Raw genomic sequence first — 22,843 nt, 5'->3', positions numbered from 1 at the left:
ATATTCTTTATTCATGACTAAAGGGCTCTATTTTGGGACCCTTTATTTGTTTCTGACTTAGTTCTATTGGTGGGAATTATGAAACTATGCAGCAATGAATTAAATAGAATTGTTTCTGTTTAACTTAATTTTTCACTGGTTTTAATAAGCAGCTTCTTAAACTTGAATTTCTTTGCTGGATTTATGTGTTTTTACTTCAGTTTTTAATGACTCCACTGATTCACTTACGTCTGTTAAGTTTTATATTATCTGCATCGTGTTATGTCAGAGTCTCTGTGGTGGAATGAAATGTGCTGTATAAATAAAGTTTTACCTGATTTTTAGTAGAACTGTAATGGGATGGGTTATTTTGCCTCACTGTGCTAGAGAAAGTCTAATAAAGTTTATTGTGATCTATCTGAGTGCTTTCTGTAGACAAATGATGTAAAAAGTCTATTTGGGACAAACATTTCAGATTTAAGGTGTCAATAATCTACATCTGTCATTCCCAGCATGGCCTAAAACTCAAGACTGAATATTAAAAATGAGAGTAAATGGCTGGTTGTTTGCAGACTTAATGAAACCAGCAAAATGGAGTGAGTTTCCCTCCATGCACGGCAGATTATTTCACAGTAACAGGACAAATAATCCCAGCTCTCACCTTGGGAACGTGACTCTCATTAATGTTTCTACTGCTTCCAAACAGGTTAGTGTAGTTTAGATTTGTTTGAGGCAGCAAACGTGGAGTCACGACGTCGTTCTCGGTTAATGTTGTGAGACTCTTTAAGGAAACTGTGTGATGGAATTTTTTTCCTGGCTTTAATAAAAAGAAACGAGCTAATTAACAAATAAAGTGAAGTTTTAACTTCTCACATTCACCCACTCGCTCTCACACTCTTTGTTTCACTTTAGATTAGTTTGTTGCTCGGTTACATAACTGTGTTTAGAGGGCAGTTGCATAAAAATATGAAAACATATTTAACACAAGGAGAAGAAGCAGCAGAGGTTCACCTTTTTATTAGAGCACAGAGAGAAATGTTTAAAAGAAAAGTTTAAATGTTTAAATTGAGACTGAAATTCCAATTTTCCAAGCAAAACTATTGATCACAGAGATTGAAGATCTCTTCATCATCATGATCATTTCTCTAACACTCAGCGATTTGGATTAAATATCTGAGGTAATTTGTTTTCAGTGTTCACCTCAAATTTTCTCTTTATCCTCATTGGTTTGTTACACTGCAGTTTTAATCTACCGCTGCAGTACAATCCACTTTTCCTGTTCAGACTTTATGCCCCTCATTTTCCTTTACTCATTTACAGTCTGTGTATTTGCCTCTGGGATATAAACCTGTCTTCTTCCTGCAGGTTTATGTCTCCATTAAACTGTTTTTTTAAATCTCCCACAGTCAATGAAAAGTCACTTCACTGATTAGGTGAAAAAAGCTTTAAATTATTTAACGTGAACCCTTTAACTCTGTGGAAGTACTCGATGACTGACTTTAGTTATATTTATTGATAATTTATAGATTAATTGATTTATTGAACCTCACACGTGAAGAGCAGCCTCCTACCGTTTACCTTTGACATGTGGCTCCCTCTGCTGGACAAACCCTGAAACAGCAGAAAAAACAATTTTTATATTAATTTTGCAAGTTACACCTCTAGGACAGGTGATTGAGCATTCATAGCACGCCATTTCACATTTACTTGCAGCTGTTAAAGCCAAGCAGAATATCATGGTCCAAAGGTCCTTCAGTAAACCACGAGGAAACTTTCCTAACCTGTTTACTGATTGTGAGTCTGAGAAAATGGTTCAAACTGAGCCTGATCTTTATACGATATTTACAACCGGGTTCTCAGTGGAGGAAAACGTTGCTTGCTGTTTGGATCCATTTGAGTCCAGTGAGGCTGAAATTTGAATAAAATCACAGTTTATTTTAATTATTGGCTCCATAGTCGAGTTGAATCAAATTAAACGTGGAGTTGAAATTAGTCTCATTGTTGATCTTAAGCAGATAATGAAGCTGCAATAAACTGACTGTTAAACACAAATATTGAGCAGTAAGCTTTCAGGACAAATTAATATAAAGACGAGGGTTCAAACAGATGAGACAGACCCAGTGAGACTGACTTGAATGGTTTCCACAAATAAACAAACCTCACTCACTTTAAACTACAGCCATGACCAGAAGTATTTGAACTGACAAATGAAAGCTCTGATGTTCAGCTTTAATCAGAGGGTTTCATAAAAATGCTGCGTTAACTGTTTACGAATTAAAGCCATCTTCACACAAACTATTAATACTTCTACAGAATAATTATGGACCTGACTGGAGGTTTGGCTCCTCGAAGATTGACACAAACACAAATAAACACCCAGGAGTCATGTTTCAGTTTCATTACCAGAATATTTATTTTATTCTTTTTCTATTAAAACACTAGCTGCCATATTTAATAAAACAGCCAACGGCCAAGTGCCTCAGTCCTCATCCTCCAATCAAAACTCCTCAGACAGGTCACACAGGTCTGTGGGCGTGTCCTTGGCTTTGCTGCTGCAGTGCGAACTAGCTGGCCCCTCCCCTCCCCCAGTGATTGTTGTTGCTAGTAGGTGGGCGGAGTCGGGCGTGGTCCCCTGGAAACCATCTCCATGACAGGAAGTGGAGTATTGCATCGTTAAGTGACGGCCAGCTGAAGAGGGAGGGGTTTCTTTTCCGTTTTTACCCCTTTTTGTTTTCCATAAAAATACTGCCTCACTTTTATGTATACATATTTAGAATACATATACATAACTGGACACTGGTGCCTCCTGGCAGTTAAAGATATTGAAAAATTCAAAGCCTTAAAATAAAAAAAATTTGGGATGATTTTTTTTAATTAAAAAAAAACTTTAAAAGTTGGATTTTTGAAACTTTCTCAAGCTACAGCTATGAGCTAATTAGCTTAGCATAAAGATTGAATGGGCTTTAACAGGTAGCTTAGGTCTGCCCACAAGAAAAGCACCTCACGATTAGGATGGTATGTTTGTTTAAGCAGCTTTAAAAAGTGTAAAAATCAGAATTTCCTTGGAGTATAGTTTTAACTGGTCCCAACACAACAACGTGTATGTAGCAGATTAAACTAAACAGACCCATGAGAGCCGGGCTGCCAGTGTCCGCTTCCAGTGTTTTTGCTAATGATGCTAATTATCTCCTGGCTGTAGCTTACAAGCAAGGTGGTGGTGGTATCATGAGGATCCAATTGGTTTGACTGTTACCGGGCAGAAAACAGAGTTGGGACAAAAGAGGAAAAAAAAAGAAAATAATGTTAAAGGTGAAGAAATAGGAAGTTTGAGAAGCAGAGAGCAGTGTTAACAAAAATTAACATAAAATAGGTGAAAAGCAGCAGCAGAAAAGCAGCTTTCTACATGTGCTGATGGAGCACCTGGGGTTAAACCTGAAGCTACCTCACTAAACCCCAGGTTCTGCCTTTCAGTACAGACCTCCACTCGGTGGGAAACTGTGCGACTCACTGTGGGGGGCTTTCAGTGCAGCAAGTAACTGTAATCTTTAAAAGCAGATACAGGCAGCAGAGTTTGAGTTTTTGATCTCCAGGCAGAAGCCTTGCAAGAATAACAATTAAAATATCAAACAGATCGCAGGAGTAGAAATAGGTGCAGCTATCCAACTATAAATCCATCCTATTAAATATTATGGCCACTTATCCTCAGGATAAACTGACAGTGGGTTAAGCTGGGAGATTAAACCCTGAACAGGCTAACAGAGAATGACAGACAACATTAGCATCACCAATCATCCCAACGTCTTTATAGCTGTAAGGTCAGGGTAGTGATTGGTGCCTCCTGATCAGGTTTTAGCCAGAGCCAGGAGAATCTGATTTGGGGTTTTATTTACTTAAACATAACAGACATTTTCTGATTATCTAATCAACGAGAACTTGAGAAAAGTGCGCTGATTTCTATTCAAATAAAGCAAGACAAACTGAGTCCCTTTGCTTTACCGAACAGCCATGTTTACTATGGTGTGAACCCCCAAGGGCCGATTATGAGGCAGCAAAACTCAAAATTATTTTTGTTGTAACTGTTCTTATATGGCAAGTTTCAGTATTTCACCAAACTAAAGCTGACTTCTGCATGGACTAACATATGATCTGACACAAAGGAGGAAAATCTAAAAAAAGAAAAAGAAACTATTTTCTTTTTTCTCCATCTTGAAAAAGATGGAGAACAAAAAAAACAATTTCAGACTTGAGTAAAACGTGCAGATTTGTAGTAGATAAATCTGAAATGGCATTCACCAGATTTCCAATTTAACACCATTATCATCCAGAAAGACAAATCTGTTTTCTTAAATGCCACCTCAGATTTCTGTCTTTCAAATGACAAAAAAAACCCCAAAAACGTAATGTCGTAACGTAATTTTTAAATAGGCTGCCACCTCAGGAGAAAAAAACTGCAGATGGTGAAATATGTATAAAAGACTTATTTAAAAAAAAAGAAGAGAGATTTCCTGCTTTTCCTCGAGGTATAAAGGGAACGTGTCCACCTGTGAAAGACCTCCCTGCAGTATGAAATTACCTGCTGCACTCTCACCTGTCTCTTTAAATTAAACCCGCTTTATAACACAAAGGAACCAAAGGGAAAAAAAAAGGATATTTTTTCCTCTTTTATTATGAAATAGTGCTACAATGTACATTGCATGTCCTCCTGACTGTCTGATGATGTGCTCTGGTTTGTAATGCTGGGGGATAAACCTGATAAAAGAGAGTGGGTTAAAGATATCGCCAGGTTTCAGAGAGGTGCGACACAGTGGGAAATAATTATCCATCCTGAAAGGTGATCACTTCCTGTGTTAAAATCTGGTTTCTCTTAAAAGCTTCTGGAGACAAAAATAGTCGATTCTTAAGACTGAGCAGAAACATGAGTCACTCAATCAGATGGACACTTTGCAGTGCTTGTGTCTGTGTATCGAGTCTGTGGTCCACTTCACAGACCAGCCAAATCAAACTGATGAAGAAGTGGGAAATTTAAAAAAAAAAGAAGAAAATAACGATGATGAGGTAAAGAAGGAACAAAAATCTGAAAAAAAATAAAAGGATGAAGTCTGTTCAGAGAGGAGGACAGGAGCCAGGATGTCCTCCCCGTTCAGTGTGTGCCGGTGGAAAAACCTAATGGGGTCAGGAGGGCCAATGGCAGGCAGGCAGTAGGAGAGACAGCCAATCAGAAGGCCTGCTGGGCAGGATTGTAGTTGAAGGTGGAGGGAACGTGAGGTCGCTCTTCTAGTTTGTCATATTCCAGATGAAATTCCTGAAAACGAGGAGGAAAGTGGTAAATTGTCATCGACTGTACACAGCGTTCATCATATTCTGTGTTTACTTTCAAAATGAAACTTTAGCTTTGCATTTAATGGGATACAAATGCATATTTTTATTTGATCCAATCACATTTTACTATTAAAACAGTTAGCTTTTTTTTCCAGAATATAATTTTTCTCAAATGTAGACTTCTTCAATAAAATCAAACAGAAGTTCTGAACCTCATTTCAAGCAGATCTACAGATCCAGGACAAACATCAAACATTCCTCCCAGAGATGAAGTCTCAAAAATACTTCAGTAATGATCGGTTCATCAGATCTCTATATGTTCTTTCTCTCTTGAAGGGGAAAAAAGTAGTAGAACCTTCTTCTTCACTTAGTTTTTCACCTGAGGAGCTCTTTTAGAGGCTGAGACAGGGATAGCAGCAGAAGGAGCTGCCCTTACCACCACACAGCTGTACGAATGCAGTCTTGGGTACTGAGTGTTCAAACACTCGGACCAGTTTCATGAAATCAAGATCTGAGAACTGTCAACCTGATCAAATGTAGGCAACACATCCTGGTGCTGATTTAAAGTGTGTGTGTGTGTGTGTGTGTGCATGTGTGTGCGCACGCGTGTGTTCGTTCACCTTGGCCACCTTCCTCCAGTTGAGGCAGTCGAAGAAGTAGTAGGTCCCTCTCTCATAGGCGTTGGTCTTCAGTGTGGGCTCCATCCCCGGAGCTCGAGTGATCCAAACCCGCTCCTCTTTATGATACCTCCAGTCCCTGTTAAACCTGGACACGTACACACACGTGGAAATGATCGCTTTAAACAGCTCGTACACCATCATAAACGCAGAGAGACATTTCAGACAGCCTGGGGTTCTTTTGGATGCTTTAATCTTTATTTGTAATGAAGATTAAAACATTTAAAAAAGATGAGAAGCTTCTGAAAAATAGATTCAATCATTAAAAAAAACATTTGCAGACTTATCTTAATATGGAAGGATGCATTTTAGATCAGTATGGAAAAGTGGAGAGTTTGTTGGTGATGACAAGAAGCTGGTGAGCGGATTTCTTTAAAAAACTGATTGCACTGAACGCCAGCACAACAGGAAACTATGAAATCTTACTTTTATCTTTAAGTTATTTAGTTTCCACCCACGTGGTGACTGACTTAGTGTGATTAGGGTGCAGTAATGACCGGTGGCTCTTACAGTTCTACAGCAGCCAGCAGTTGTAGGAGGTCTCCTCCGTTCATATAGTAGAGATAAAACAGCAGATCTTCACCATACCGAGACAACTTGATAGCTGCTAACTGCACATGAGAGAGAGAGACAGATTAATACGGACACACTTTTCAGGAGATCAGTCTCATAACAATCATGTAAAGGACCTTTGGGGTGTCTTGTGAAGGAGGTACCTTGTCCCTTATGTGGATGTTGGTTAAATACTCTGAGGGGACGTGGAAGTCTGCAGGAAAAGAAAAGAAAAGATAAAATCAACAAACAGGACAAAATTAAAAGCTTCATTAGAAAAACTGCACAACTGGTCTGCATGTAATTAATGCAATGAACAGGCGTAGAGCATTTTGATGTTATTTAAGCTACTAAAATTAAATAAATTTAAACTTCAGTAAATTCAGTCTGACATTATAAAAAACTGATTGGAAAACAAAAATCATGATGCATTAACTCGTTCAGACCACATGGAGGCAGAAAAACTCCAGATTTAAATTTCCTGCTGATGAAGGACTCAACGAGTCCTTATAAATATATATAAACGAGTTTGGCAAACACGCATTAAAAGCAAAGACTTTTTAAAATAAAACAGAATTAAGAATTAAAATCGTTTAAAAACTGTTTGAATCAGCCATGATGATTGTCCTCTGTTGGCCACCAAAACTTTTAACATACAGCAAAAACCCTGAAGAAGAATCTGTGTTCAAGAGTTAAAATTTCCAACTTTGGTGAAAATTAGCTTCACTGCACAGCGTGAAAACCAAAAAGCAATCAGAATGGAAGAGCTCATCGATGCTGTCTGGGGGCGGCTGGAGCCAAGCGGTTCTTCACTGTCAAAGAAAAAGCTCTAACTCAGTGAGGGCTAACAGTCAGACTTCAGGGAAAGCCGTGAAAATGCGTCCAGAAATCGAGAGGACTCCTCCTCGCCCTGCTGGCTGTTTGGAGTGAGCAGGTTTTGGATGAAGCTGGTTTCTTACGTGCGACCACATCAATACACTGATGTTGTTAACATATCAGGTCAATTTTGCTTGTCTATTTTAATTCACTCTGCAGGCTGATTTGTCACTTTGCTGCTGCACTGACACTAACAGAAATGCCTGCGAAGTCCCAAAAAGAGTCAGACGCTCAGAGTTTCTGAGCCTGTAAAGGTTCCAGCACCTCTGTGAAGTCAGAGTAAACTTAACATCAGCCTTCACATTTTTTCACAAAGTATCGTTTCTAATGGTGAGCAAATGGCTCTTCTACAGGTCGGTGAGAAAATGAACACTTTCATGCTGACTTCAAGGTCTCAGGCTACACCCACACTAGCCCGGATAGATTTGAAAATGGCGGTTTTGTCTGAAAACGCTCTGCGTCCACACTATCGCTTTCAGTCGTTTTCATAGAGTTCAAATATGGACAGCGTCCATATTGAAACGGCAGAAAACTCTTATGTTCCAGTACTGTGCATGCGTCTGGCCGCTTATTTACTTTTCCGGCTCTTTGAAATGTCGCGGCAAAAATGTTGAGGAAAATCACTGAGTTTTTTAAATGGACTAACAATGAGGTGGAGTTGTTGCTGCGAGTAACAAAAAAGTACAAAGTTGCAAAAGCAATTGAGAATTAAGAATTTGAAGAAAGTTATCTGAAGCATGTACAAACTGATATTAATCTTTAATTGATTAATTTTAATCTTTAATTATCTTTAAATTGAGAGCAAACAAAACAACTGCTGTATAATGCCCTCCGCTATCTTAGTTTAACTGGTCACTTGACTGCATCCCATGACTAAAATGTGTCACTGTTTTCGCTGTCCACACTGCAGTGCGAAAGCACCGTTTTCAAATCTCTGCGTTTTCGAGAGCGTTTTTAAAACACTGCGTTTTCCTTGAGCGAAAAACGCGGTCTCAATATGGACGGGAGGCCAAAACGGGGAGAAAACGAAAACGCATTTAGTGTGGACGTAGCCTCAGTCACTACTTCCAGGTTGGTGTTAAACTCACCTATATCCTGCGGTCGACATGGAGCCGATGCCCACGGAGACGCAAACTTAGGATAGAGATTCCTGACAGAGAGAGGGAGAGAGACAGGGTCTGAGTGTGAGAACAGTGACAGGTCATTCAGCTGCTGCTGCGGCCATTCAAAAAAACAAACTTTAAAGACGCCGCTTGTCTCCAACTATAAATCGCGTTTGCATGTGCGACTCGTACTCAGGCGAGTTGAGGTTGAGGCCAAGTGTGGTGAGGTCTGAGCCCAGCGCCAGGTGGACCATGCCGGGGTCGGTCTCTGCTGCCCGGATGAACGTCAGCAGGCCAATCATTCCAAACTGGTCTGTTACCATGCCACCAGGGATATTGGTCACTCGCCCTGGGACACAAAGACAACAGAGGATTGCGGATTAGCTTAAAATTTCTCCTGCTTGTTTTTTTTTTTTTTTTACCCAAACTCACTCAAAGATGAGAAAATCTCCGTCTAATGGTTTTGAGTTAATTAAATGAGACAAACAAAAGCAAAACAAAAAAACACTGCAAAGGAAGAGCTCCCTTTTAAGACGAAGTCCACCTGCAGCATCAGGCTGAGGGTGGGGAAGCTATCTGCTGTGACAGACTGGGGATGGTGAGGATGGAGGAGAAATAAGGAGGATGAAAGTGTTCGGAGGTTCTTTTAATACACAGATTAAATTCACATTAACGATTTTCAGTTCCGGCCTTTTTTAATTTGGTTAAACACGTCACAGCTGGGTATTCAGAAACCTATTAAACCCTTTCATAGCAACATAAAACTGCATTTGTTCCATTATAGTTTCAGCTGCTGAATCAAAAGTATTTCCCTACAGTAAGGACAAATTAAGCTTTTCTTATTTTATCTCGAGTCTGTGATAAACTAATAAAGCTCTTATGTCCCATTCATTTCCTTTCTCTTTAAATTCTCAAAAAGATGACTAAACATTTTCAGGGTTAACATTCAGAAACAAAGATCAGCTGCTGTCTGGCTTTTGAGCGATTATCTGCTCGAACTGTCTCACCGTCAGGAAGCACCTGAATCCCTTTCTTCTGCTGGTTGTTGTTGCTCGGTGCAGAGCTCTTATCGCCGGGGAACTTTGGACCATCTGAGTTAGAGGCTTGCTTTCCCGATGAGTTCAGATTCTGATTGGATGGAGACAGACGGGACACATGAGGATGAGTTGGGAAGTTAAAGAAGCAGAAAGCGGATGACGGAGAGAGACAGAGATGTCACCGTTTTGCTGTCTTCGTTGGTGCTGGTGGGGTCTTTTGTTTGGTAGTTTGGCCCTGGGAGAGCTGGGAAATCTTCGTTGTGGATGGAGAAGTCCTGCGACTGCTCACTGGACGGCTTGGTTACCATGCCAACTGGAGAAAGTGACCAATTGCAGGACATTAACAAAACACACAACAGACAGACACACTGATCAGCACCAAATGTAAGATTTTTAAAGGTTTTTATTGAATATTTATTGTGTTTGACCAACGGTTTGAAATATTCAGTTACTATAAAACAAGGAAGAAGATCCACTAAAATAAGCGTTCCGTATTTCTCATCAGTCCCCCAACGTGCTTCAATTGAAGTTAAAGCAAATATTCTAACAGCTCCATAAATGGTTGATTTTCTTTACATTTATTGGCTGCTTGACTTTTGTAAAGTCTAGACCACTGCGTAGAATTAAAGAACAACTCTATATTAGACAAACGGGCACAAACAGATAAATGTCCCTTCTTTACCGTAGGGAGCTCGACCGGTCAGTGGGTTGTGCAGTGGGGTGGGATTCGAACCTCCATCCCTCCGACTCCTGTCAGCTAATGCCGGGAATCTGACAGGTCCAACCCCGTCACATTCTCACTGCCGTCTGAAAAGAGTTCAGAGAGGTCACGTTACAGCAGGTTGGGTAACAGCTGACAGATTTTTTTAAAATTCTGATGTCACTCTGTTACCTGTGCCATTGAAGATGTTGTTGGATAGCGAGTTGTTCATGAAGCCTGGATTCCTGTTCACCCCGAACCCTGACATACTGACACACACACACACACACACACACACAACACAGGTTTTACATAAATTTCATACAGGTTTTTGCCATTATGAGCTTTTCCTCTCTATTCTTTCAAATCATAAATAATCATAAACATTCCTGAACCCTCGTCTGCATCACACGGTCCAGATGTGCTGCTGAAAACCTTCTTTTCTAACAACACAGGTCAAAGGTCACATCTGGACCGCAGTGATGCGAGTTACCTGTTGATGGTAAACGGCTGCCGTGCTTGCTGCTGTTTGGGCATCCCGATGATGCTGGGTGACGACCGGCTGGGACTCCCCATACTGCCGCTCCTCCCTCCTCCTCCTCCACCTCCACGCTCTCCGCCTCCCATCCCACCTGACTGCCCCGTTGGACCCCCCACCTGCTGGTTGTGATTGAGCACACTCCGGCTGCTCATGGGCAGTATTCCCCTGCAGGAAGAAGTTTGTGGTTTGAAGAAGAAGCAGAGACACTGACAGAGAGTTCTTATAATGAGTGCAGACAGTGTGAGGGGTACCTGCTGGGTGAGGGGGGCGTGTGCATCGAGCCGGCATTGGGCGTACTGGAGAGCTGACCGGCAGACTGGTTCAGCCCGCTGCGACTCAATGGAGGAGCTGCACTGCTGTTCATGCCTCGCATGGGAAACCCCAATGCACCTACAGAGAGAGCAAGCAGACAAGCGTGAAAAACAAGGTTGACTCTCCCACGTTTTCTCTGAGATAACATCACAGTAATGAGTTGACATTATTCAGCAGAAACAGGTCAGTGACTGTCAGTCTTACTCTGCGGGCCGTACAGGCTGGCTCCGAGCTGTGACAGCTGACCCGTAGAGGAGGCAGAGGAAGACGCCAGCATCTGAGGAGGAAAAACACACAATCACACAGATCAAAACCAGGAAACACACACAGCAGCTGCAGCAGCATGCTCTGTTACTGTCAACCACTCAGGTAAGCTGTGAAGGGCTCTGTGCTGCATCCCCGGGCAGTGAGGATGAATAGAAGAGGGCAGAGATGACAGGGAGACGAGCTTGTCTGCTGTTTTTACAAGAGACTCGTTTTCTTTGTTTTTGCTCGAGTTGCTTCAGCTCACCCCCTTGGACAGCGGTATCAATATAGGCCCGGGGAGCAGGATTGGCCTGGCATAACCTGGCCTGGCCACTCAATGGCTTTGGAAAATGTGAAGGAGGGCTTAAATGTTTGCACTTTTAAATGTACTTTAATGCGCTTTTCCTGCTGATAGAAGCCTCCCCAACAGCCGTTCATACTAAATTAAAGTAATTAATTATTAAATAAACAACTAAAGGACTGGAAAGTTTCTGTTTTTTCACTACTAAGTATAGAAATTCCAGATTTTTTTTAAATTACATTTTAAAACTGACATTTTCTGGACAGTCTAGCCAATGAGCTACAAGAAAAAAAATTTTTCTGTAATTTTACACATTTTCTTCCTAATAAGAATTATGCTGACAGATTTCTTTTATTTCTTATATTTATTTCTCCTCCGTGAATCGCAACCTTATCGTGGTGGAGGGGTTTGTTTGTCCCAGGGATCCCAGGGGCTATGTTGTCTGGGGGGCTTTTGCCCCCTGGTAGGGTCTCCCATGGCAAATTGGTCCTGGGTGAGGGACCAGACAAAGAGCGATTCAGAAGACCCTTATGAAAAGAACATCGAGGGAACAGTTTACCCTGCCCGGGATAGGGTTACCGGGGCCCCGCCCTGGAGCCAGGGCCCGGGGAGGGTGCCCGAGGGCGAGCGTCTGGTGGCCGGGCCTTAGTCCATGGGGCCCGGCCGGGCACAGCCCGAGAGGAGACATGGGCCCATCCTCCCGCAGGCCCACACCCGCAGGAGGCGCCATAGGGGTCGGGTGCATTGTGTGCCGGGTGGCGGCCAGGAGCGGAGGCCCTGGCGGACTGACCCCCGGCTGCCAAGACTGGCAATAGGGACATGGAATGTCACCTCTCTGGTGGGGAAGGAGCCTGAGTTAGTGCGTGAGGTTGAGAGGTACCGGCTAGATATAGTCGGGCTCACCTCTACGCATGGCTTGGGCTCTGGAACCAGTCTCCTGGAGAGGGGCTGGACTCTGTCTCAGTCTGGAGTTGCCCCTGTTGAGAGGCGGCGGGCTGGGGTGGGTATTCTAAAATCCCCTCGGCTTGCTGCCGGTACGTTGGGGTTTTTCCCGGTGGACGAGAGGGTTTGTTCCCTGCGCCTTAGGGTCAGGGAACGTGTCCTGACTGTCATCTGCGCTTATGCGCCGAGTGGCAGTTCGGAGTACCCAGCCTTCTTCTGGACAGACCTGGTGCACCTAAACACGTAGTGAGGGTGTGCTGGGAACGACTAGCAGAGGCCCCAGTCCGCGAGATCTTCAACACACACCTCCGGCAGAGCTTCAACAGCATTCCGAGGGAGGCGGGGGACATTGAGTCTGAATGGACCATGTTCAGCGTCTCCATTGCCGAAGCTGCTGCATTGAGCTGCGGCGCAAGGTGGTTGGTGCCTGCCATGGTGGTAATCCCCGAACCAAATGGTGGACACCAGAGGTGAAGGGAGCCGCCAGGCTGAAGAAGGAGTCCTATCGGGCTTGGTTAGCCTGTGGGACTCCGGAGGCAGCCGACGGGTATCGACAGGCCAAGCGGAATGCGGCTCGGGCAGTGGCTGAAGCAAAAACTCGGGTGTGGGAGGAGTTCGGAGAGGCCATGGAAAAAGACCTTTCGGACTGCCTCGAAGAGATTCTGGCAAACCGTCAGGCGTCTCAGGAGGGGAAAGCGGTGCTCTACCTGCACTGTGTATAGTGCTGGCGGAGCGCTGCTGACGTCGACTGAGAAAATTGTCAGGCGGTGGAAGGAATACATCGAGGACCTCCTTAATCCCACTGACGCGTCTTCCAAGGAGGAAGCAGAGTCTGGGGATGAGGGGAATGACCCGCCAATTTCCTGGTGCGAGGTCACTGAGGCAGTTAAACAACTCCTTGGTGGCAGAGCCCCTGGTGTTGACGAGGTCCGCCCTGAGTTCCTGAAGGCTCTGGACGTTGTAGGGCTGTCCTGGTTGACACGCCTCTGCAATGTTGCGTGGAGATCAGGGGCAGTACCCGTGGACTGGCAGACCGGGGTGGTGGTCCCCATCTTTAAGAAGGGGGACCGGAGGGTGTGTTCCAACTACAGGGGGATCACACTTCTCAGCCTCCCTGGGAAAGTCTATGCCAGGGTGCTGGAAAGGAGAGTTCGTCCGCTAGTCAAACCTCGGATACAGGAGGAACAATGCGGTTTTCGTCCTGGTCGCGGAACACTGGACCAGCTCTTCATCCTCTCGAGGATACTTGAGGGTGCATGGGAGTTTGCCCAACCAGTCTACATGTGTTTTGTGGACTTGGAGAAGGCATTCGACCGTGTCCCTCGGGGTGTCCTGTGGGAGGTGTTGCGGGAGTATGGGGTGTCTGGCCCATTGCTACGGGCCATTCGATCCCTATACAACCGTTGCAAGAGCTTGGTTCGCATTGCCGGCAATAAGTCGGACTCGTTCCCGGTGGGTGATGGGCTCCGCCAGGGCTGCCCTTTGTCACCGGTTCTGTTCATAATTTTTATGGACAGGATTTCTAGGCGCAGCCAAGTGGCGGAGGGCTTTCGCTTTGGTGGTCTCAGAATCTCATCTCTGATTTTTGCGGATGATGTGGTTCTGTTGGCTTCATCGGGTGAGGGCCTCCAGCTCACACTGGAGCGGTTCGCAGCCGAGTGTGAAGCAGCGGGGATGAGGTTCAGCACCTCCAAATCTGAGGCCATGGTTCTCAGCCGGAAAAGGGTGGAGTGCCCACTCCGGGTAGGGGATGAGTTCCTGCCCCAAGTGGAGGAGTTCAAGTATCTCGGGGTCTTGTTCGCGAGTGATGGGAGAAGGGAGCCGGAGATCGACAGACGGATTGGGGCTGCAGCTGCAGTAATGCAGACGCTGCACCGGTCCGTCGTGGTGAAGAGGGAGCTGAGTGTAAAAGCGAAGCTCTCAATTTACCGGTCGATCTACGTCCCTACCCTCACCTATGGCCACGAGCTGTGGGTAGTGACCGAAAGAACGAGATTGCGGATACAAGCGGCGGAAATGAGCTTCCTCCGAAGGGTGGCTGGCCTCTCCCTTAGAGATAGGGTGAGAAGTTCGGCCATCCGGGAGGGGCTCAGAGTAGAGCAGCTGCTGCTCCACATCGAAAGGAGCCAGCTGCGGTGGTTTGGGCATCTGACAAGGATGCCCCCTGGGCGCCTCCTGGGTGAGGTGTTCCAGGCATGTCCCAGGCATGTCCCACCGGGAGGAGGCCCCGGGGCAGACCCAGGACACGCTGGAGAGATTATATCTCTCAGCTGGCCTGGGAACGCCTTGGTGTTCCCCCGGATAAGCTGGAGGAGGTGGCTGGGGAGAGGGAGGTCTGGGCCTCTTTGCTTAGGCTGCTGCCCCCGCGACCCGGCCTCGGATAAAGCGGATGAAGATGGATGGATGGATGGATTTCTTTTATTTATTGCAGCATATTTCTTTATCATTTGGAAAAATTGAGACATACTTCTTTTTCTAGTGCATGAAGTACAACACCTGGAAAAAATTACAAAAACGGCCCCAAGATATCATCTTATATTCAATACTGTGTACTTCCATCTGGATTTAGGGCATGTTTTTTTTAACATGAGGATACTGAATTTCACACATGTGAATGAAATGTAATGCCATGGGGCACTTTGCCTTATGTACATGTGCAAGACCCATAAAACGCCTCTGAAGTTTCTTGACTGGCTGAGCATGTCCAAACCCTCAAATGCAGTTTTTGACAATAATTATAAACCGTAATGATTGCTGAACGTGCAGGACTCACGTCTTTGTCCGCACGGTGAGGAGGGAACATGGACTGCTGGCTGTAGTAGAGACTGGAGTCGTCCGGGTAGTCACTCTCTATCCCTCCCTCCATAAACTTCTTCCGGTTAGCACCAAACATGCCGCGTGTCACCTGGGAAACAAGGCGACGGGAAACAGTCAGACCAGTCATACCTGGACAGAAGTCATTCACTGTCATTGAACATTTCATGCTCTGAAACCAGAAACCTGCTTCTGAGCGTGCTCAGAGTCTCATTCAGGAATATAATATTTAGTCTCACTGCTTAATCTCAGGTTTACAGGCTGAGCTGCACCGCTTACATCTAGATTTTTATGTAATTGTTTTAAGCTTGTTTTTAAAGATACTTCTTATCATTTTCTGCCAAAAACAAACAAATAATTGAACATTTTAATGTTTTTCAGCCTGATCCCAACTCCAACATCTGGATCAGGTTTCAGTATCTTCCCTGTATGTTGTGCTGACAGCAGTGACAAATCAATAAGCTACACTCCTCTCTGTGAGGCTTCCTTAATATAAATATGTTGGTGAGCTGATGTTTACTGTTTTTCCTCTGAGTCGCACTGTGGTGGACCTCCTCACTCAGTGTGGTGCAGAGAGGCGATATTAATGCTGTGAACAACATGTCGTGTTACTGTCAGAGAAAAAAAAAATACAAACTTAAAAACATGTTTTAGCAGCTTCTCTGACCGTTTTCAGCCATGACAACAGTTTAAGTGTTTAAGTAAGACCTTTTTAGAAAGTATGTTGGTGCAGCAGGTGTGTAATAGCTGTGCTCACCTGCTGCCTCGCAGCAAAGTAAACAGAGAATAAGGCTGAACTGAGAGAGATACCCGATCCAGGCTTCTGAGGCCGATGTGTGATCCAAACAGATCAGTTGATCCCTGATCAGCAGTTTGGAGCCATTTAGCTGCTACTACATCAGCAGCATTTCTCTTCAGGTTTTAAATATTTGCTTTAACTGAAAGCTCAAAAGACACAGATGCTTGGGAGGCTTTTACTGCATCTATGGCAGGGTAACCTGTTATTAGAAACTGGATTAATACCATTTCCTTCTCCCGTCTCACTCTGTATGAGGATGTGAACTCACTTTTAGGCTAAATGCTAAGTTCTGGTTAAGCAGCATGCACCGAAAGTGACATTACAGGTGCTAGTGCACAGTGTAATATCATTCGGTCACACCCCTCTCAAAGTCATGCACAGCGAGATCAGGTTACAAAGACGGAGATGTGACAAAAAACACACCTAATCTGGGGAAACACCTGGTCAAAACACAAAGGTTTTACTGTCTGTGGCATGTAAAATGTTTTGAATAAACAAAATATCAGAGGTGTGATCTTACTTGATCAGAAAATTTCAGGGCAGCTAAAGCACTGCAGAAAAGGACTAGTACAAGTTTAAGCGTTGATGGTTCCTGATTTTATTCACAGTGAGAGCAGGGAAAGAAGAAACTGACTAAACCACTAATAAAAATTGAGTTGTTGAGTCTCGAGTGAAGCAGTTGCAGCTGTAGACTCTGATCTGAATTAAGACTGTCACCACAAACAAACCTGCAAAGCTGGACCCATTTTAACAGATGAACCTAGGGTGAAAGCATCCAAACCAAAAAGGCTCAAAACTAAAACACTGACAAAGGTGTGTAACCCACCACAGCTCCTCATACTTCCCAGAATACGTTTTAATTACAAAGACAGAGGAAAGCTTCCACTGTTTAACAACTACAGAAAATCAACCGACTACACATCTTCAGGCCTCTGGACGCTTAGTTCTTTTAACTTTCAGAGTGAAAGAAGTCTGCTGGACGTTTCTGTTTTTTACAGTAAAAGCCTCCACCACTAAATCACTGATCAACAACCAGATGTTGGTGTGTTTGTGAGGACAAAGTGCACATTAGCCAAAAGGAATATCAAAACATCACATCTCATAACATAAAGCACCAGCTAATCTCCATAATGTGTCAAACCTTCCACTAAAACACAAAGCGATGCAAACAGAGATAAGCGACGCCTCCTAAAGCAGGTGCAATCCCAGCTAACAACGGCTAGCTGAGATCGTGCTCGGTTCTGAGGTTTCATAACGAGTTAAAAACCTCACAAACTTTCCTTTTATCCCCGCAGCCGAAGCCCAGCCGTCTGCCTGTCTGTCTGTCTAGTTTCTAAGCGGCGCTGAAGGTGCAGCAGTGTCGCAAAAACGGCTAATGTTAGCTTAGAGCGCTAAGGCTAGCGCTGCTAGTCTGTCTGATTAGCGTTAACTCCAATATTAGAATTTCCTGACAGAACTAAAGGAGCCGGCTTGTCCCGCCGTGTGCTGCTATTTGATTGCAGGTCTCCAGGAAACAGCAGTTATCAGCAAGCGTTATCTCTTTAGCGTTAAAAAATATGTCAGACGCTACAGCTATCTAGCTGAGCAACGCACACAGGCTAGCAGCTTCTGTCATAGGAATACATGGGACTGTTAGCATAGAAGCTAAGCTAGCTGTTGCATTTATGTGAACGTAGAAAAGCATCTAATTGGAAACCCGTAGGTCGTTAAATTACTGTTTAACGACTCGGTAACACCGGGATAGACGCTGCTGTACGGACAGAAAATGGGGCTGAGAGGAGAACTGCGGGCAGGTGTGCTTTTGTCCGTGTTTGGGCCTGCTGCGCCTCCGCTGTTAGTTCCCCAAAACAACAACAAAAAGCACCGAAACCGGGCCGCGCCGTTCAGAGCCGTACTGTACCCGACTGCGCCCTTCACCGGCTGGGTCTTTGCAGCGAGCACACAAACTCGGGTTCATTTAAAGGACCCTCAGACCCGAAACTGCCGAAAAAAGATTTTAAAGCAATAAAAAAGGAGCTCACCGCATCAATCCTTCTTCCCCGCTACAATCCAAGATGGCCGACATCTCACTGCCAATCAGGAGGATGTTGGGAAGGCTCCATCACTCTACTCTGTTCTACTCTACTCCACTCAACTCTACTGTCAGACACCAGGGCCTTCTCTTTAAGAGAAGATAAAGTTCAACTTCTGTTATGTTCACTTTAACCGGATTACTCTTATGTTCCTCTTCTGTTCCCCTCCATGTGAAGTTGAATCAGAAATATCAACTTCACAGTGCACATGTGGCTGCTCTGCAGTGGATTATTTATGAATGTTTGCTACCCTAACTTTTCATTTTTTATTTTAATAACACAAAGTATCTGTTGACTTTGTTAATATTAAAAAAGTAACAACATTTGCTTACTTTTATCATAATTGTTATTCCTACAGGGGTTTGTTCATGTTAAATAAAAATATTAATCCATACATTTTCTTTTACTTATGGGTCTGGGCCACAGGGGCCATCCTACGGGGTGGATTGCAAGTGGACTTCAAAAAAGAAGTACAAAGTTGTCCACAAAGCTGGACCCAGGTACAGAGATCAGCCTTCATACTGAGCTCTCGCTTCACCACAACAAAAAAAAAACAGAATAACTCCCCCTAGACCCGAAGATGCCAAGACGCTTAAACTCCTCCACTTAGAGAAGCAATTTGTCCATGACCCAGAGTGTGTGCTCCACCCTTAAGCTTGTTGGAGAGGTGCTCCACCCTTGGAGATGCTCATCCAGTTTCTTCACCCTCAGTGGTCAACATACCCCGGTGTGAGTTGGAATTCATCATTCAGTGAAGGAAACAGAACTGATGATACCACTGATCAGGAGAACCTTTGAACATAATGTCCTTCAGTTACAATTATCTTATATCGATCAACCTTAAGACATTTTTGTGTTTTCATGTGGATATTTTTCAAAGTAAAAGCAAAATAAATAAATACTGATGTACATGTGGACTGAAGCCTCCTAATGTAAATACACAGGCAGAAAAAAACAAAAAAAAAATCATCCTTATTTTTATTTTTATTTATTTCAAATTTTTGTGCGAAGGTTTATTGTCAGTGCTGTATCAAACAGTTTTAATTTGGCTCTAGTTTATTGTAATAACCTTGGTCTTCGTATCCTTTTTACATTGTATGAATATACAATGTTAATATAATCTTACAACCTGGTGTATTTTTCGAAGTCCTTTGTGTTTCACATTTCCCTGAGATCTTGTTTGTCACAGAGTGGACTACGTTTTTGTTTCTGATTGGACCATCCCGCTGAAGCGCAAGCTGGCCAATGAGCGATCAGGAAGAGGCCGATGGCGTCGATATAAAGTGAGACTACACAGTATCCTGTTTCTTCTCGGCGAGCGGAAAAAGATCTAACCATGTCTGGACGTGGTGGCAAAAGCGGCAAAGCTAGAGCCAAAGCAAAGTCTCGCTCATCACGAGCCGGTCTTCAGTTCCCTGTCGGTCGTGTTCACAGGCTGTTGAGGAAGGGGAACTACGCAGAGCGCGTCGGTGCTGGAGCACCAGTGTATCTAACGGCTGTGCTCGAGTATCTGACCGCTGAGATTCTAGAGCTAGCAGGAAACGCTGCCCGCGACAACAAGAAGACGAGGATCATTCCTCGTCACCTGCAGCTGGCTGTCCGTAACGATGAGGAGCTGAATAAGCTGTTGGGTGGAGTGACTATCGCTCAGGGTGGTGTGCTACCCAACATCCAGGCCGTGCTGCTTCCTAAGAAAACTGAGAAGGCGAAGTAAGCCTCCAGTATTTCATAAAACGGCTCTTTTAAGAGCCACACAAACTTAAGAGTTATCCTCTAATCACAACTCCCCGCGCTAACATGTTATACTAATGTGAATTAGTCTACGACACACTGATTATTATTGTTATTATTAATTATTTATTTTTTGGTCAACTAACTCAAATAGAGATTAAAAATGTTTATTGTCATGCATGACGAGAGGGGGGGGGTTCAGACAGAATAATTACAGAAAATACACAACACACAAAGTGTGCATGCAGCACACAGCTGTGGCTCGCTGTCGGTCTAAATGAATCTCAGACCATTTCACTGTACAATAGAAGCAAAGGAGCCATAGCTTAATGTGCAGGATGACCTGACGAGACCAGAAACTAAAGCTTTCCCATTTTAATAATTTCACTTTTTAAATAATCACCTCAGATTTACCAAGATGGCTGGCTGCATCTATAAACTGTTTAAGCACAGCTCCCAGTGTTAGAACAGAATAGCTATCTCCAATTTCAGGCTAAATCAATTCACAACCAGTAACTCAATGACGTAGTGCGCCGAGAGCAGACGTTTGCTTTCCCAACCCGGAAATGCGCCTAGCCTGTGAGAAGCTGAAATTGAGCCAATACTTGGCTGTTCTCAATTACGTCCGCGAGTCGCCTTTAAATTACGGGGCTGGCTGCTCGTTCTCCAGTAGTGTTTCTACACAGCTTCGAGAAAATGAGTGGACGCGGCAAAGGAGGAAAGGGACTCGGAAAAGGAGGCGCTAAGCGTCATCGGAAAGTTCTTCGTGATAACATCCAGGGTATCACCAAGCCAGCTATCCGCCGTCTGGCCCGGCGTGGCGGTGTGAAGCGTATTTCCGGTCTAATCTACGAGGAGACCCGTGGTGTGCTCAAGGTGTTCCTCGAGAACGTGATCCGTGACGCTGTTACCTACACTGAGCACGCGAAGAGGAAGACTGTGACCGCCATGGACGTGGTGTACGCTCTGAAGAGGCAGGGTCGCACTCTGTATGGTTTCGGAGGTTAAATCCACAGCTCGACTCCCCAACACAACGGCTCTTTTAAGAGCCACACACTTCACTTTAAGAGCTTTGTTCTGCGATGTTGTTTTGTCGTATTTTGGAGGAAAGTCCTGAAAATATTAGTAAAATACCTGGCAGTATCGCCCACTGACTTCAGAAGCAGTATGTTATAACTTCACAAACTATTACCGACTGACATTTCCAACATATTAAAATAACTTATAATTTAAATAACTTAAAATAACTCTATAGGGTATAAGATTAAGGTGTTTGTAATGTGTGCTTTTCTTCACAAATTACAATAACTGACATAACCAAAAACTGAACTTAAAAGGTTACAGACCTATTCAATACCACTGTTTATTAAAACTCCTATAGCAGGAGTATGAACATTCATAGACCAAACGATAGATTTCACTGATTCGGTTTATTTGTAAATGTCTTGCCAGAATTTTTTTTTTTTTTTAAAAGATAACCAACCCACCTTTGATCTAGTACAGGGTGGACATGAGTGGATGAAGCTCTACGAAGCTTTTGAAACCTCTTCCTGATGTCTGCCTGAAATATCATTTTCACCAATCATATCAATGTAACAAATCTGATGTGTGATCTTCCTTTCTCCACAGGCTTACTCAGCCTACAATCCTGACATAACCTTCATACAAGGAACATTATCAAAGATATGTTTTAGTACCCAGATTTTATGCACTTGAAATGCAACATGTCTGTTTAAACTGCAAAGTATCAAAGGCAACTGTAAATGATCTGTGATGAAATGACCCACATCGCAATCAAGAAGTTGGTTGTCTACGTTTAATTGACGTGCTTCCAGGTTAAAAAAAGAAATTAAAAACTTTTTTTTTTTAAAAAAGCTCCTTTGAAGGAGCAGATCAGAATTTCAGAAAATACACCACACACAGTGTGTTTGCATGTAGCACACAGCTGTGGCTCGCTGTCGGTCTAAATGAATCTCAGACCTAAATGAGAGTTTGTAGTGATTTATAATTATTATTATAAGTCTGAACCTCTTTAATCTACTACTTAATCTGTCTTGTTTTTAAGTTTTAGTGCAAGTAAAAGAGAATGTTTATGCTCTTACTACACAGATCTGTTTTTACAACAAGTTAAAAAAAGAAAAGTCTAATAACTTTACAATTTAAGTCAGTCAGAATTTTATTAATGTAGTAAAACAGCTAAATGTGTTGCACACACTGATAGACTAACAGGGCTGTCCCACTTCAGTTCTAGTGTGAACATGAGTTTGACACCTATGGATTAAAGATTTAGTTTAATTACTTTAAGCAAGTGTAGTTGGTTGAGGACAGTCGCGGAATTTTATTTAGCTTTCTCAGTCTTCTTGGCCTGGATGTTGGGCAGCACACCACCCTGAGCAATCGTCACTCAGCCCAGCAGCTTGTTCAGCTCTTCGTCGTTGCGGACAGCCAGCTGCAGGTGGCAGGGGACGATCCTGGCAAGAGCGTAGATTTGGTTTTGGCATTGGTGGGGACGGATGATTCAACCACCGAACCCTGCCCTGCTTTTGTCTTTGCTTCTTGATAAAAAGAGGAGAAATATACTTGCCAACATATGCTGTTCTACATGCTTTTAAACCATTTAAAATTACAATTCATAGTTTTATATGTGAATTATATAATGTCAAATTACTATTAAACAAATGACTAAGAATTTTGGACGTTAGTTTACTTCAGCCATATTCCATATAAATCAGGTATCATACAAAAATAAAATAAAAAAGCTTCAAATACAGTCATGACAATAAAAGAATATGACTTTAAGGACTTAACAACATTACTTCAGTTATAGTTCACCAACATCTCT

The 22,843-nt window shown here is 43.5% G+C and overlaps 2 protein-coding genes and 1 pseudogene across 3 annotated transcripts; 2 read left to right on the top strand and 1 right to left on the bottom strand.

Annotated features, from left to right (window-relative positions):
• Window positions 1–4,392: 4,392 nt before the first annotated feature.
• On the bottom strand, window positions 4,393–15,490 carry LOC146499231 (CCR4-NOT transcription complex subunit 2-like; annotated as a pseudogene). Its single transcript, XR_014870235.1, has 14 exons — window positions 15,359–15,490; window positions 11,301–11,373; window positions 11,036–11,174; window positions 10,737–10,949; window positions 10,436–10,512; window positions 10,226–10,350; window positions 9,726–9,856; window positions 9,514–9,634; window positions 8,699–8,855; window positions 8,492–8,553; window positions 6,692–6,741; window positions 6,486–6,586; window positions 5,919–6,063; window positions 4,393–5,281 (listed from the first exon to the last, which is right to left on the bottom strand). The product of XR_014870235.1 is annotated as a CCR4-NOT transcription complex subunit 2-like (transcript).
• Window positions 15,491–19,562: 4,072 nt separating this feature from the next.
• On the top strand, window positions 19,563–20,774 carry LOC146499230 (histone H2A-like). The gene has a single exon (XM_085138214.1). The coding sequence runs from the start codon at window positions 19,607–19,609 to the stop codon at window positions 19,982–19,984; it is 378 nt and encodes a 125-aa protein (XP_084994340.1). The 5' UTR covers window positions 19,563–19,606; the 3' UTR covers window positions 19,985–20,774.
• LOC146499229 (histone H4) lies at window positions 20,660–21,863 on the top strand. Its single transcript, XM_085138218.1, has one exon. It carries the CDS (start codon window positions 20,698–20,700, stop codon window positions 21,007–21,009), a length of 312 nt encoding a protein of 103 aa, XP_084994344.1. The 5' UTR covers window positions 20,660–20,697; the 3' UTR covers window positions 21,010–21,863.
• Window positions 21,864–22,843: the final 980 nt, after the last annotated feature.

This window comes from Neolamprologus multifasciatus, chromosome 17 (genome assembly GCF_963576455.1).
Source record: "Neolamprologus multifasciatus chromosome 17, fNeoMul1.2, whole genome shotgun sequence".
NCBI lineage: Eukaryota > Metazoa > Chordata > Actinopteri > Cichliformes > Cichlidae > Neolamprologus > Neolamprologus multifasciatus.
The sequence above is the reverse complement of the archived record's forward strand: the minus strand, read 5'-3'. Positions and strand labels throughout refer to the sequence as shown.

Bases quoted from the DNA above. Each gene is read 5' to 3' on its own strand.
- LOC146499230 (XM_085138214.1), top strand. From the start codon at position 19,607: ATGTCTGGACGTGGTGGCAAAAGCGGCAAAGCTAGAGCCAAAGCAAAG.
- LOC146499229 (XM_085138218.1), top strand. From the start codon at position 20,698: ATGAGTGGACGCGGCAAAGGAGGAAAGGGACTCGGAAAAGGAGGCGCT.